The following is a 13,741-nucleotide window of genomic DNA, read 5'->3' as shown; positions in this document are numbered from 1 at the left end:
CATCAAGGTATGTCCCCCCAGTTTTGAGAAGCGATTGGCACCCTTGTTGAGGGGTACCATTGTTCCCTTTGTGTGAGTACCCCATAAGGTAGCTCTCGTAAAAGCATGCTCAATCGGGAACGGCCTGTTCCAGTTGGGAACGCGCTGGGAACACATTGCGTTCCCAATGGGGGAACACAGTGTTCCTAAAAGGAACGTTCCATACGGAATGGGAACGTTCTGACTTTTTGAGACGCTCCCTAACCTACACACCTCGTCACCGCCGCCCAAGAACTCCAAGATAAATGTGGTCATGATCGTCAGGATCCCTATCAGCATGATACCACAGGCTACTGTCAGATAGGCAGTGCTGGGCGTGGAGAAGACGAAGGAGGCAGGATAGGTCATCGGAGTCACTGCCCAGCTGGGAGAAGAAACACAAAAATGCCAAAGAATTGAGTGATGCAAATGATGTCACAATCACATTTTGAATTGACAAACTTGTATGTGGCAGACTTAGACCAATGAAACTACAGTACCAATGACATGGAACTGCAGTGCTTTCAATAAACAAACTCGACAAATGTTGGCAATGATACCTATTTTTCAAGTTTGGCTGACTTTTGTTTTTAACTCTCAAACCAGAAAAGCAAAATTTACTATGGTCTGACAATAAGCCAGTTCGGTACTTGATGAAGTAGTCCATGTCAATGGGGTTATGAAGTAGTAGTGATGAAGTAATGTCAATAGCCATTCGGGATAAAATCGCTCACGTGATGATACGCGATGTTACGCGGACGCCCCTTCTGCTTATTAAACACGCTTAGCAAGCGTCATGCGCCCGGGTCCGTGTGCGTTCATGCCACTTCGATGAGCGTTTGATTATCCCGAATGACCCGTGACCCATATCATTGTGCGCATGCGCAGTTGAAATACTGAACTGGATTATTAATGCTTGCATGGGTGCTTTTCGAGAGAATTTTGTAATTAAAGCGTTGGAAAATGACACATTCTGCAAGAGAGTAATGATTCTGAGAAGAAGCACACAGGTTAAAACTTATACTCTTGATTCTTACTTGGACTGATGGGTACCACAAACCAAGGTCCTCCCCGAAAAACTACATAGAGACACAATCCAATCAAGCTCCCGCCTAGCATTGTCACACATTACTGCTTTCAGCATTTAATCCCTTAAGCTGCCCTTGGGTCGACCTTGCGACGACACAGAGCAGTCGGCGTCTAACTTTTCAGGATCAAGCTGCGCCTGAGCTATAATCGTAGGGAACATTTCAGTCGCCAATTTTTTTGCCACCTGAGTGTAACTGCGACGGTATTAAAACGATCGGCTTCAGTCGGTTCTCTTTAAACTAATCAATGGTCGTAAGAGTAGAAAAATGTCAACTTCTGCCAGGGGCGGATCCAGGATTTTCAAAAAGGGGGGGCACAAAAACTTTGTGCACGTTGCACACATAACGAGACTGAAGCACGAAATCCCTTGCAGGCAGGGTTGAGGGCACTGGAAGCACTACGATTTTAGATGTTCTCTCATAGTTGCATGAGTATTTTAAGCCATTAAGAGCAAAATTCACAATGTTTATTTTTTAATTTTAATAATACTTTTTTTTCTATCAAATATAGAATTTAAAGTCACTGTTGATGTTAGTTGAAAATGAACCGCAAAATTAGAAGGTGCTGATGACAGCCCCCGGGTGAAAAAAAAAATGAAATGTGTTATTTTGCGAGCGAGCCAAAAAAAGTCATGTTTACTATTAAAACATACATTTCTACCCAAAAATTTGCCTTGCAAACAAAGAAAATGAAATAAATTGACTTTCATTAGGGGACAGCCTGCCCCAAGCAAGGGCGGATCCAGAACACAATTTTGGGTTTTTTTTGGGGGGGGGGGGGGGCCAAAAACAAATTTGGTCCTCCAAAAAAGTGGGTCAAAAAAATTACGGTTTTGGGTTCGGGGCCCGCTTAAGGGCCCCGAAAATTTTTTGGACTCTAGATGCTCTGTGGTGCGATCTGAGGCAATTTCTGACCGCTTTAACCAATGTTTTTTTGAGGAAAAGATGGTGGTGTACTCATTGCCTGCCTTTTTTGCGATGTCATATAAAAAAAAAAAATTGCTTTCGTTTTTTTGGAGGGGCCATGGCCCCCTTTGCCCCCCCCCCCCCCTGGATCCGCCCTTGGCCCCAAGCAGCCCCTACCCCCACCCCACTCGATTTTGGTTGATGTTATTGTCGTTTCATTTTTGGGGTTTTTTTTTTTTGCTTTCCATCATCATTAATAATATCCTTTTCGTTTTGCCCCTCTCCTGGTATTTTCTTTCTTTTACTATATAATGTAATTGGTGATTTTAGTTCAATTCGTATTTTCTCCATTATCATCCCGCTTGTGTGGGTGTGTGTGTGTGTGTGTGTGTGTGAGCTTGTCTTACATACGCAGTGTGGACTTCCGAACAAAAGACGTCCACATAAGGTAGGTAGCAGCGACGAAGTGTGGACTTGCCCACGTCCACACAGTGTTTCCCCATTTCTGGAAAACAGGTTTAGAGGCATTTTTGGGTTAGGTTTATCTGTAGCAGAATGAAGAGAAACACTAAAGGGAATCATTGAAAAAAAATTGGGTTGTAAGAGTTTTCACAGTTTGAGAAAAATGAGTTTTTCCACTGGTGTTCCTTAACTACACGAAAAGAAAGGAAAGTCCACACTAGGTATGTGAAACAAGTATGGGTGGGTTTGTTTATGGTGTAAATCGAGCTCGCGCGGATGTGATTGGCTTCACTTTTGAGTCCCAGTATAATGTGTGGTAACTGCGGTCATACATACTTAATTTGTATATACACTTGCATACACTTTAACCACCATTTTTTCCATGTTCTTTTGAAGTCTGCAGGCTAAATAATTTAAGAGGAAATGAGTCGTCTGCATTCTGCAAGTGTTGTCGAATCACTTCAAGAAATGTCAAGGCCTGAGGAAAATCGTTTATTTGTATTTGGGGGGGGGGGGCTCCGATTTTCTTTAAAAGAAAAAAAAAACAGCTTTTATTTAACGGAAATGCAAACTCATCCAAATTCCAATTTCCAAAATATAAAAAATTTGCCAGCACAAATTTCCCGAAAGCGGCAGCATTCCTGAGCTGCCGCTTTCACATACAAGGTTTCAAAATAGTCACATAAAAGATTTCTGGCTACGCAACCGGCAGTCCCAGGCATCACAGGGGAGCCTCCTAGCAACAGTATTTCTAAGCAACCAGGTTGGAATGTGACGGGCATGCAGCCATGCACCTGTGGCTCAGATAGCTAATCACTCCAGTTGCGCGTGGAAGGAAGTCATATTCATGAAAGCAGACGGTCCGTGATGAAAGCAACCAATGGCATATTTATTTGCCGGGAACCGGCTCATTTCATTGGCTGAGATACTATCATCACTGTTTATCATCTAAGAATCTTCCAATTACTGACGGCAAGTTCTCAAAGGCCTTAAAGTTCGGTGGCCTACAGCTGAGCCCAAATGTATATGCTTTGTAACGAACAAGAGTGGCATTGTATCAATTTGAACAATGCGGCTATCAATCATTCTCTGGAAAGGCTTTTCGGAGCTGACATTTTATTTGGGTATTTTTTTTCTCAGAGACAGGGGAAAACTTTATGCGAAAAATGTGGGAAACTGAATTGAACGTGAAATTTCACCTCCGTGTTGTGCACATGCACATAGATAAACGATTGGGGGATGACATTCCAAGTCCAAATAATTCATTAAATGTAGGGCTCCCGATGTCTGTTTTTTCGTAGTACGATTTTATTCTTCGCTTATTTAAAAAATAAAACTGCATGGCCGACATTATTCTTGTAAATGTTACTCTAGAATATAATTATTTCGGAATACATTTTGAAATTAAGTTTGAAGTCAAAGGGCTGTTGATGATCTTATTCGTATTCCTTTTAAAATTAGGAAAAACTAAGCATAATTCGTATTAAAATTTCCCCTGGAATCTACAAAAGAATTAACTGAGAGTTCAGAACTTAATGGGCTAGGGTGTTTGAAATCGTTTTACTTTAAAAATAAATCGAGAGAGTAAGACATACTAAATTGTATTAAAATAACCCCTATTTATTTGATGTCTCTCTCTATCTGAGGCCGGGACAATATAAAAGGGATGACGATTAATTCTTCGTGTATTTAAAAAATTAAACGCATGGCCTACATTATTTTGTGAAAATGTTTTACTCTAGAATATATTTTGGAATATATTTTGACGCTATTATTTGAGGGATGTTGTTAATCCTGATATATTCATTTACAAATAAGAAACACCGAGCATAATTCGTATTATATTCCCCTGGAATCTACAAAAGAATTAACTTAGAGTGCAAACTTTAACGGGCTAGGTTTTTTTTTATCATTTTGCTTTTAGAGAACCAGACGTAAATCTCTCTCTGAGATCGGGAAAATAAAAGGGGATGACGTTTTTATTCTTCATTTATTAAAAAAACCCACATGGCCTACATTATTTCGTGTACCGATACATGTTCTACTCTAGAATATATTTTGGAATATATTTTGACATGAAGCATTAAATGCAAGTGCTGTATTAAATGTGCCCCCAATTCCAGCCGGGAAATAAAAGTGTCTTATAAAAATATATTCTTGCTATGAAATAAATTTTTAGACAATGATTGACAGGCTACCTTCAAAACTTATACATTGTATATTTTTGTTTATAATTATGTATGATACTTATGTTCAAAGCGATTGATTTGATGACCGCCCGTCCGCCCGCCATAATTACACCTCGAAAACGAAAAAGACAGCCATGTTCTCAAAGGAATTTTTTTAATGCCCGCCAGCCCTAAGGCCAAAAAAAAAAGTCTCCGGTTTCTGGTATGCGCGCGCGTCACCGTAGCCATGCGCGTCGGCAAAATGAAACAGTTTTTTTTTCAATACAAGATGACGTCTCAAAACCGCCAAACTCACTGGTTCGACTGGAATTCTGCTGCTGCACAATTTTAACGTGTTTTTAGATTGGGTTATGATCGAGAATAAGCTTTATGTGGCCTCTTTGGACTCCCATATATTTGCACTAAGTTTAGTCGGGCACCATTTGCAGTCATCAGCCGACATTTGAAGCCAAAAAAAAAAAAAAAAACAGGTAAAAAAAAAAAAGCCGCGTCGCCGCACCACTTTTGGGGCAAGCTCCATACCAGAAACCGGAGACTTTTTTTTTTTGGCCTAAGACGACTCGTACAAAAAAAAAAAACAGTTGCGAAAAGGGGGGGCACGGGCCGGGTGTGCCCCCGTCTGGATCCGCGCCTGACTTCTGCGCCAAAACGGAATGTGTTCCCGACAGGAGGATGTCAATCGCAGTCGCAGTCGCCATGCATCCGGATCACCTTATTTCATTGCGTAGCCGATATAGCGTGTGGCAAAATGGTCGAATGAACAGACGTGGCCGTGGAAGATCGTTTGGATTGTTATACGCGCACTGGCATTTTGAAGATGCCACTTGATCATTCCTATGCTGAGGAATCGTCGTCGTGTCATGGGTGACGTGAGCACAGTGCAATTATTTTGTGTCGAGATGCCGCTTGTTAATTGCCCATTTTCTCAGTTTTCTAACCTGAGCATGAGTTTTGTGCTTGATGCCGCCTTATGGCGGTCTTAGTTTTTGTCTATGGACTCCTTGCACAAGTACCCCCTCATGGTTAGAAAAGAGAGAGTTGGAGAGACCACTGGGAGAGACCACTAGACGCTCAAATGAAGATGCTACAGGTTTGTGGACATTCAGAAGAAAATAAGTCATGCCTACTTTACGCCATACGCAAAGTATAGTATACAAATAATGAATGTTTATGATGCAATGGTGAGAATATTTTAATGAGTTTAAAGATGAAATGTTCCATTCAACAAAGCAAAGCTGAGTTGAATGGAACATTCCATCTTTTACAAATTGAAAATATTCTCACCACTGAAGAATGAAAAACATTCATTATTGGTTTTATATAACATCCAAGTAGATCTTTGTCATTCAATTGGAGGATAAAACTATAGGAACAAAAGAAAAATTACAAAATTGTATCAAACCCGCTACTTTTTTTTCAGCTTGTTCAAGGCCAACAAAGGTTTAAAAGTCAAACCATTAACAATATGAAAGTTAATATTGCAAAAAAAAATTAGCAACACAAGTTCAGTTCGTAACTGCATCCACTTCAAAGGCAAGTCTTGTACTGCTGTATAGAACATCTACATAGCGCAAAGATCGTATAGCGCCGCTGCGCGTCTTTGCACGGCACTACATGATCTAGGATGCGCATGCAATAGATCAAAAGGGATGGAACGAAAATGCATGGTGAATGGAACCAAAAATGCACGGTTAAGACGCAGGCCGTGCAATGGTTCGATTAATGAATGCCGTGTGACATACAATCCTAAAAAAAAAACGACGAGGATTTGCTTGGATGTTATATAATCACAATCAAAGCACCATCTAATGTTCAGAACACTGAGCCCATACAAGAATTATCTATTTTAATACTTACCCATACATGAGCAGGAGTAGGATAGTAGTGGTTATATTATCGCTACTTATAAAGGCTTGCTGCTGAAATGCGATGAATATCACAACGGTCAGCACAGCTGGTATCAGATAATTGGCCTGTCGATTACAAGAAGGAGAAACACAAGAATTGGTGTGAAATACAATCGAGCGTTATGAAGAAAATGCTCTATCAGTGTACAAGGAAAGAATAAGGGAATAAATGTGTGCTTGGCCGGTATCAAACACTCTGTTTAAGACTCACTGGAGTCTGGAATGCTGATAATTACCCAAGCTGAAGGATAAAAAAAATCTAAACTTTTTGGTCAAAAAGTGAAAACAAGTAAAAAATTAAAAACTTTCAACGATTTAGTTCAACAATTTTACTTCATGTTTTTCGAAACATCCCTCAAACTATATTGTGGAATGTCGCCAAAAGTCGCAAACAATTCCTAATATGGAGATTGGTGCGCGCGTGCGTGATGTGGTGCAGAACGCACCTGTGCTGGTGTAGTGTGAATTTAGGACTATGAAATACTGACTCACTGGTATTGTTGTGCATGCTGATGTGAGGATTGTGAACGTTCAACCCTTAAAACGGTACAAGGTACTGGATTTCATAGGAGTCCAAATTTCATGTGACACTGGAGAAGTGTTTAAGACCATGCAAGTTGAAAACTTGTAGGACAAAAAGTGAATTTGTTGAAGAGCACGGACAGTACAATTTTAAATTCTATGCCGTTTTACCAACTCACCAAGTCCCAGATGAGAGTTGACACCCAGTAGGTGGTAGGACTGATACCGCTGACTATTTGCAGATGCTTGGACTTGGATTCGCGCTCGGTGATCAGAAAGACCACGAAGCTGGCCGGCACAAAGGCCAATGCGAAGACCACAAATATGGCTGTGCCCATGATGATCGGTGTTTGCTTCCTGCGGTACAGGCAAGATCATGAATAGGTTAACATTTAGAAAGTGATTCGGGTTGAGATTGCGAGAAAAACAATTTACATGCATCCCATGAGAACTGTTTTCATTTTGCTGAAAGAACACTTACTTTTTTGCGATCCGTGGAATGAACTTTAAAACGATGTTTGTGTTCAAAATGCCGTAACTTTAAAAGTACATGAGTGATCTGAATGATTCTTGTACTAAAAGAAAGCTTAATGACTGGGCTTTTATATCTTAGATTTTGAAAGTGCTGCAAGCAAAACTTCATTCAAAAATTGGACCTGCCATTTGGGATGTTTTTTTTTTTTTTTTTAAACCCTGTATAGTTATGTATAGGTGACTATGGTGGTTATACCATGACAATGATGGCGATGAAGGTGACTGTGCCAATGAAGGTGACTATGGCGATGAAGGTGACTATGGTGATGAAGGTGACTATGGTGATGAAGGTGACTGAGAGGATGAAGGTGACTATGGTGATGAAGGTGACTGAGAGGATGAAGGTGACTATGGTGATGAAGGTGACTATGGCGATGAAGGTGACTATGGTGATGAAGGTGACTGAGAGGATGAAGGTGACTATGGTGATGAAGGTGACTGAGAGGATGAAGGTGACTATGGTGATGAAGGTGACTGAGAGGATGAAGGTGACTATGGTGATGAAGGTGACTATGGTGATGAAGGTGACTATGGTGATGAAGGTGACTGAGAGGATGAAGGTGACTATGGTGATGAAGGTGACTATATATTTAGAAGGTGACTATGGTGATGAAAGTGACTAAGACGATGAAAGTGACTATGGCAATGAAGGGGACTATGGCGATGAAGGTGACTATGGTGAATAAGGTGACTGTGGCAATGAAGGTGACTGTTGGGATACGGCGATGAAGGTGACTACAGCAACGAAGGTGACTACGGTGATGAAGGTGACTATGGCAATGAAGGTGACTGGCGATACGGTGATGAAGGTGACTACGGCGACGAAGGTGACATGGTGATGAGGGTACTATGGCAATGAATGTGACCATGGCAATGAAAGTGACTATGGTGGTGAAGGTGACTATATGGTGACGAAAGTGACTATGCACAGAGTCTATACACCATTACACTAGTGCTAAGATTCACTGCGTAAACTCACATAACTCGCTCCGTGATCTGGTCACCAGTCATATTGATGGGGTGGTTGTAAGCTGTGATGCCGTACTGGTCTCGCTGCGATTCCTCAATGTTGCCTCGGAATTGCATGTTACTAGCCACGTTGATGTAGGCAGGAAGAGCATGGAAACCTGTGTTGTCCCACCAGACCTTTAAATAAATTGATAAGCTGGTTGATTGCCTTTTGAGAGAGTTGATATGGTTGAATAAAGTAATAATTACAATCAGCCAATATGCAGGCCTGTGCTGGAAGTCCCTAGTCTCCCAACTTGCATAAAAACTTACCTCTCCTTTTGTAACAGGTCAATAAACTCAAACTTTGTAAACCAACTTTCTGAATTTCACCTCCCTATTTTGGGAAAAACTTTGTTCACACATGAGAACAACCAAAATGTGCCATGATAGGGGACGAGCCACGTTATGGACTATCAACATAGAGTGCCATTACCATAGTGAGAGACCTGCGGCGCTGTAGCTGTCGGTCAGCACATGGGTGAAAATCATCACACTCAAGGCACACAGGCCTATTTTTCTCCATTCAACCAACAACCCTTCATTTACATCAAACTTTGGCTCTACTGAAATGCATGCTTTCTTATTCACTAATCCAGGTCCAAAAAATCTACCCTATTTTTTTCGAGAAACTAAATTGGCGGACGTGAATGTCACTTCGGCCCGCTGATTCGTGTGACCTCTTGGCGTGTACGGCTATGTTTCTTATGTGTGTGGTGGTGGGGGTGCAGTATTAATGACTTGACTGTGGTAAAGTTAAATACTACGTCTGTGTCTGCAAATTGATCAGCCGTTGATAAAATAGCAATCTTTTTTTGGCAATTTTCCCACGTTGCAACCAAAAGACTTTTTCATTATCATCTCAGTGTATATGGTGTATGTTTAAATGCACTTTCATATATTGAAGAAATGTGAAACGCAACTTTTCAGCCTGAAACGAAATTTAGGATTTTGCGGAATTTGCACTTTTCTGAAACGGAAAATCATTGGCCCTACATTTTAATGCCATAGTTGCCATGCACCGGTACTGCCGTGATAATTGTGTTTCACATGAAAACAAAATATCTCTCTTACCTTAACGTTCTTGAAGCGTGCTAGTGACAGCAGCACGGCATAGAACTCCCTCAACGTGCCATCTGATGGCAGCAAATCCCCAGCCTAGAACATGAAACAAAATTGGTACCAATAATAGCCGCATGATCAGCAAATCAAAATCTAAGGACAAGGTTGAGAACATTTCATGGAACCCAATTCAAATTCTCTAAAGAACTAAGTGTTTTCAGTCTAAGTAATAGTCCAATGTTTTAATCAACCAAGGCACTGCCTGGCCAGGGGCGGGTTTTTGCAACCATGACCAGAAACATGTTTCAGCTTTTTAGCAAGTAATTATCCATGGACTAATGCAGACTTGGAACTTAATGGCGGGCTAAGATCATTTGACATTTGTGCATTCGTTTGAAGCAACAAAAGTATATTGCGAGAAAACAATATTTCAATTTCAGTTCAAAAGTTTCCGGAATATGCTTTGAATTGCACCCAAAATCAGCATCCAATACATGTTCTCATTAAGCCGATTGCAAGCTTCATGATGTCACGTACTGAACCGACAAATAACAGCAACCACGCGTGTGTTCGCTCAGTTACAAACCAACTACTGATGGAAATTCCCAAAAATGCACCATATGCCGCATCTTTGCAAATGGCTTTCTTTTGTTGTTTGCTTCAAAATGACAGCATGCTAGGAAGAATAATTTCACAGGGACTTTATTTGCAATGAAGAGGATGGATCATTTTCAAAATGGTGACGGACTTCTAGATTTTTTTCTGTAACTTAAAAATTACACAAGTGATTTCAATGATTCTTGTATTAACAGAATTGCGCTTTCATATCCTACATTTTGAAAGTATAGTGAAATTTTCAAAAGTCAAACTCTGATAACTCAAAATAACTGCTAAGTCAAACAAAGAATCCATTGCCTTCAGTAGTATAACAATGATATACAACCCTGCTTAACTCAAACCTCTGCTTGAGTCAAATTTTGAACCTGATCCCTTAAGGTTTGACTTATCGAGATTTCACTCTGCTACATTCAGAACTTCACTATTAAAACAATGGTTCCAACATTTGGGCTTCAGTTTTTTTTACTCACCCTGTAAGTCTCAATCACCTGTGAGGGTTTGTGTATTTTTCTCGATTGTTGAAGTGTGGGTATTTAGCATTGGTGCCTATGCATAGCTGCCAACTTTTCATAATCCCAATTAGTAATCAACCCGCGCGGTCATTTTCAACTTCTCGTTTTATCAAAAGCTTTACCAACATCGAGTACAAGTACATGGTTTACATATACACATACATGTGCATACCCTTCTTGATGTGAATAATAATGTACTGTAGGCCAAAAGATAATTTAAAAAAAAAAATTTAAAAAAAATAATTTTTTTTTTAATATATATATTTTTTTATTAATTTTGTTTTAATGTCAGTATTTGTTTGTTGAAGTCAAATAAATAATAACAATAATAACGTGCGCATATTTTTTGGGAAATGCATGCTATCGATGAGTTTCGAGTTCGTATCAATGTTTTTACACACAATGATTTAGGGCCACCGTATGCAATAGAAATATCCCGCCAACATACCTTGCAAACGCATGCTGATTTATCTTTTCTGGACGTTGTGACAAACTCAAACTCTATTACCAATTATTCCAACCATACTCTTATTAAATTCCATGATTAAAATCTCGCACTGATGGGTCTCATCCCGGCAATAAGCGACCAAATGTGCTCACGATCGTCACTGAAAAGTACTCACATACACACAACCACACATCCACGATATGCACACAAATGACACACCATTGAAAAATAGTTTTAGTCTGGTCCTCAAGTACTCCACTGCGCACACTGCATTGATGTCTATCAGGTGCTTGACTGCATTCTTATTAGACTTGTCACCAGTCCATTCATTATCGCAATATTTCGCCAGAAGTTTTCGGCCCAAAACGATACTTTTACAAGTATTTTTTTTTTCGTTAAATAGAAAATGGGAAATTCGTAATGTTTTAGTGGCAAATCGTATTTTCGTAATTTAACAAAAAATTTGTAATAATTACGAAAAATTAGTAACAGTTGGCAGCTATGCCAATGTGAATTTATTTACTGGTCTGCACCCGTAACAACTCACATCTGGCGGAATGTCCTCCCTGGCTTCCATGGCCGTCACTCCTCCAGCGCCACCAAAGGGGTCATCCCAGTTGTTGCTCCAGTCAGTCAAGATTTCTTCACTGATGTTCAAGGTCAGCGGAGCCATTTCGTCCGTCTCCAGGAAACTCACACCACCAAACCTTTTGGGTTGTTGATAAAAGGAGACAAGAAATGCTTATAAAGGAAACATGCAGTGGAAATTCAGCTCATCTTGTTTTGCACATTACTATGTGTTGCAACAATACATACAAGATCTTAATACTTGTTTTCATTGGAAGTGACAAGAAATTAAGTTGTAATTTTCAATTATTAGCAAATCCTTTCATCGACACATGTAAGAGGGCTCTATTATGCTTTTGTCACACAAGGAACTCCTTGTCAAAAGTGTACATGAACAGTACAAAAATGTGTCCTTCAAAACTACCCACAAACAAGTTTTGAAGAAATATTGGCCACTACTATTGTCCAAACAAGCTGTTTAACACGATAATCAAGTAAAAAGTGGAACTTACTCCAAGAAAGTGAAGAAAAGATTGATATTTGTACGCAAAAATATATGGAGACACTACTGTTAGCTGCCTTGAATGACATCACACTTTGGCTCATGAATATGGACATTTTCATTAGCATAAAAACTAAAACGTTGACATTTCTCCTTTTTTACTGCTACAAAGGTGGATGCAATTCATTGTTACATAGCAAGATAGCTGTTTAAAACAAGTCATAAAAATTCTATTGCAGGTTTCCTTTAAGGAATAGAAAAAGCATAAGGAAAAAAACCTGCAAACCGTGTATGAAAATTTATGGAACTCCACTTCCACCACAATTTACTGTATTAAAGTTGCGCAACGTTTCACAATGTGCAACATTTTAGCTATGACACATTTCACGAAAGTTTTATGGTGCATAAGTCTGCGATTTGTCCAAAAAATGATGGCATAACTCATGCAATTAGGTGGTGTAATTTGTGGCATAGCAACTGAAAATGTACTGTTTTACCAGCAAATCGTGATCTTCGTGAAGCCCATTACCGCACAACCTATCAAGGTTGTTACAAGACACTCACTGACAGCTTTGTTTTTGAGGTCTATGTATTGTTATTTTACTTGTGACTGAATTTGTGCGTTTGTTGGGGTGTTTGTTTTGTTGTTTCTTTTTGGAGGGAGGTAAAAGACAGCACTGTCAACATTTTTATTTGCAGCACATGAAAAAATTGTTGTTTATTTAACTTAGCATATCTATTTGTTGATGCAATTGTTACGTCTTCCCTGCACATTCACAAACTTGAACTGTTTATCATTACAGCCGTGTGGTTGCGAAGGCCGATTTCTAAAGGTTACGTAATACTTTACTTTGAATGAAACAACATGCACACAGACATGTACACGTTCGCGGGCGAAATCTTTGAAAATCCAATTACTCCCGGTTGGAAGACCGTATCTTCATGTAATTTTAAGGGTTTGTTTCCCTTACAATGATCCAACTATGTGCTAAAAATTGTATTGAAATGTTCAGTACTTTCGTTGAAATTGGAAAAATAGGCCTGGTTACGTGCATTTTTAAAAGTTGCAACACAGCTGTTTGCAATATCTGTCAATCTCTTCAAGCCTCACAAATATTAATAAGATTCCTATCCATTATGGTGTGCAGAAAAAATTGGCAGAATAGCCTCCTTCATGAGTTATTAATTAATAAATATCACCCTTTTTGCCGACTTCCATTGGTTGATACTGAGACCCACGCGAAGTCATGCCGAGTCATGCTTATGAATATGCTAATATGCGCTTCGTCATTGTTGCCCCCAAATCAGCCAAGCATGCAAAGCCAACCTGAAAATCATGCACGCGAGTTTGGGAGGCAAAAAACCCTCGTCAAAATTTTGCTTGGAGATAGTTCAAGG

General features: G+C 39.7%; 1 protein-coding gene across 1 annotated transcript in view; it reads right to left on the bottom strand.

The window, feature by feature from the left end:
* The window catches only part of LOC119742801 (phospholipid-transporting ATPase ABCA1-like), an 89,590-nt gene that overhangs the window by 27,637 nt on the left and 48,212 nt on the right, over nt 1-13,741 (bottom strand). Inside the window, exons 34-39 of the mRNA XM_038218976.1 lie at nt 11,822-11,981; nt 9,709-9,792; nt 8,606-8,772; nt 7,272-7,449; nt 6,521-6,636; nt 253-403 (exon numbers count right to left, since the gene is read on the bottom strand). Of these exons, the coding sequence (XP_038074904.1) occupies nt 253-403; nt 6,521-6,636; nt 7,272-7,449; nt 8,606-8,772; nt 9,709-9,792; nt 11,822-11,981 (856 nt within the window). The remainder of the gene's footprint in view (nt 1-252; nt 404-6,520; nt 6,637-7,271; nt 7,450-8,605; nt 8,773-9,708; nt 9,793-11,821; nt 11,982-13,741) is intronic.

Source organism: Patiria miniata, unplaced genomic scaffold (assembly GCF_015706575.1).
Source record: "Patiria miniata isolate m_02_andy unplaced genomic scaffold, ASM1570657v1 HiC_scaffold_6, whole genome shotgun sequence".
In the NCBI taxonomy this organism is placed as follows: Eukaryota; Metazoa; Echinodermata; class Asteroidea; order Valvatida; family Asterinidae; genus Patiria; species Patiria miniata.
This window is presented reverse-complemented; position numbering and strand designations above follow the sequence as displayed.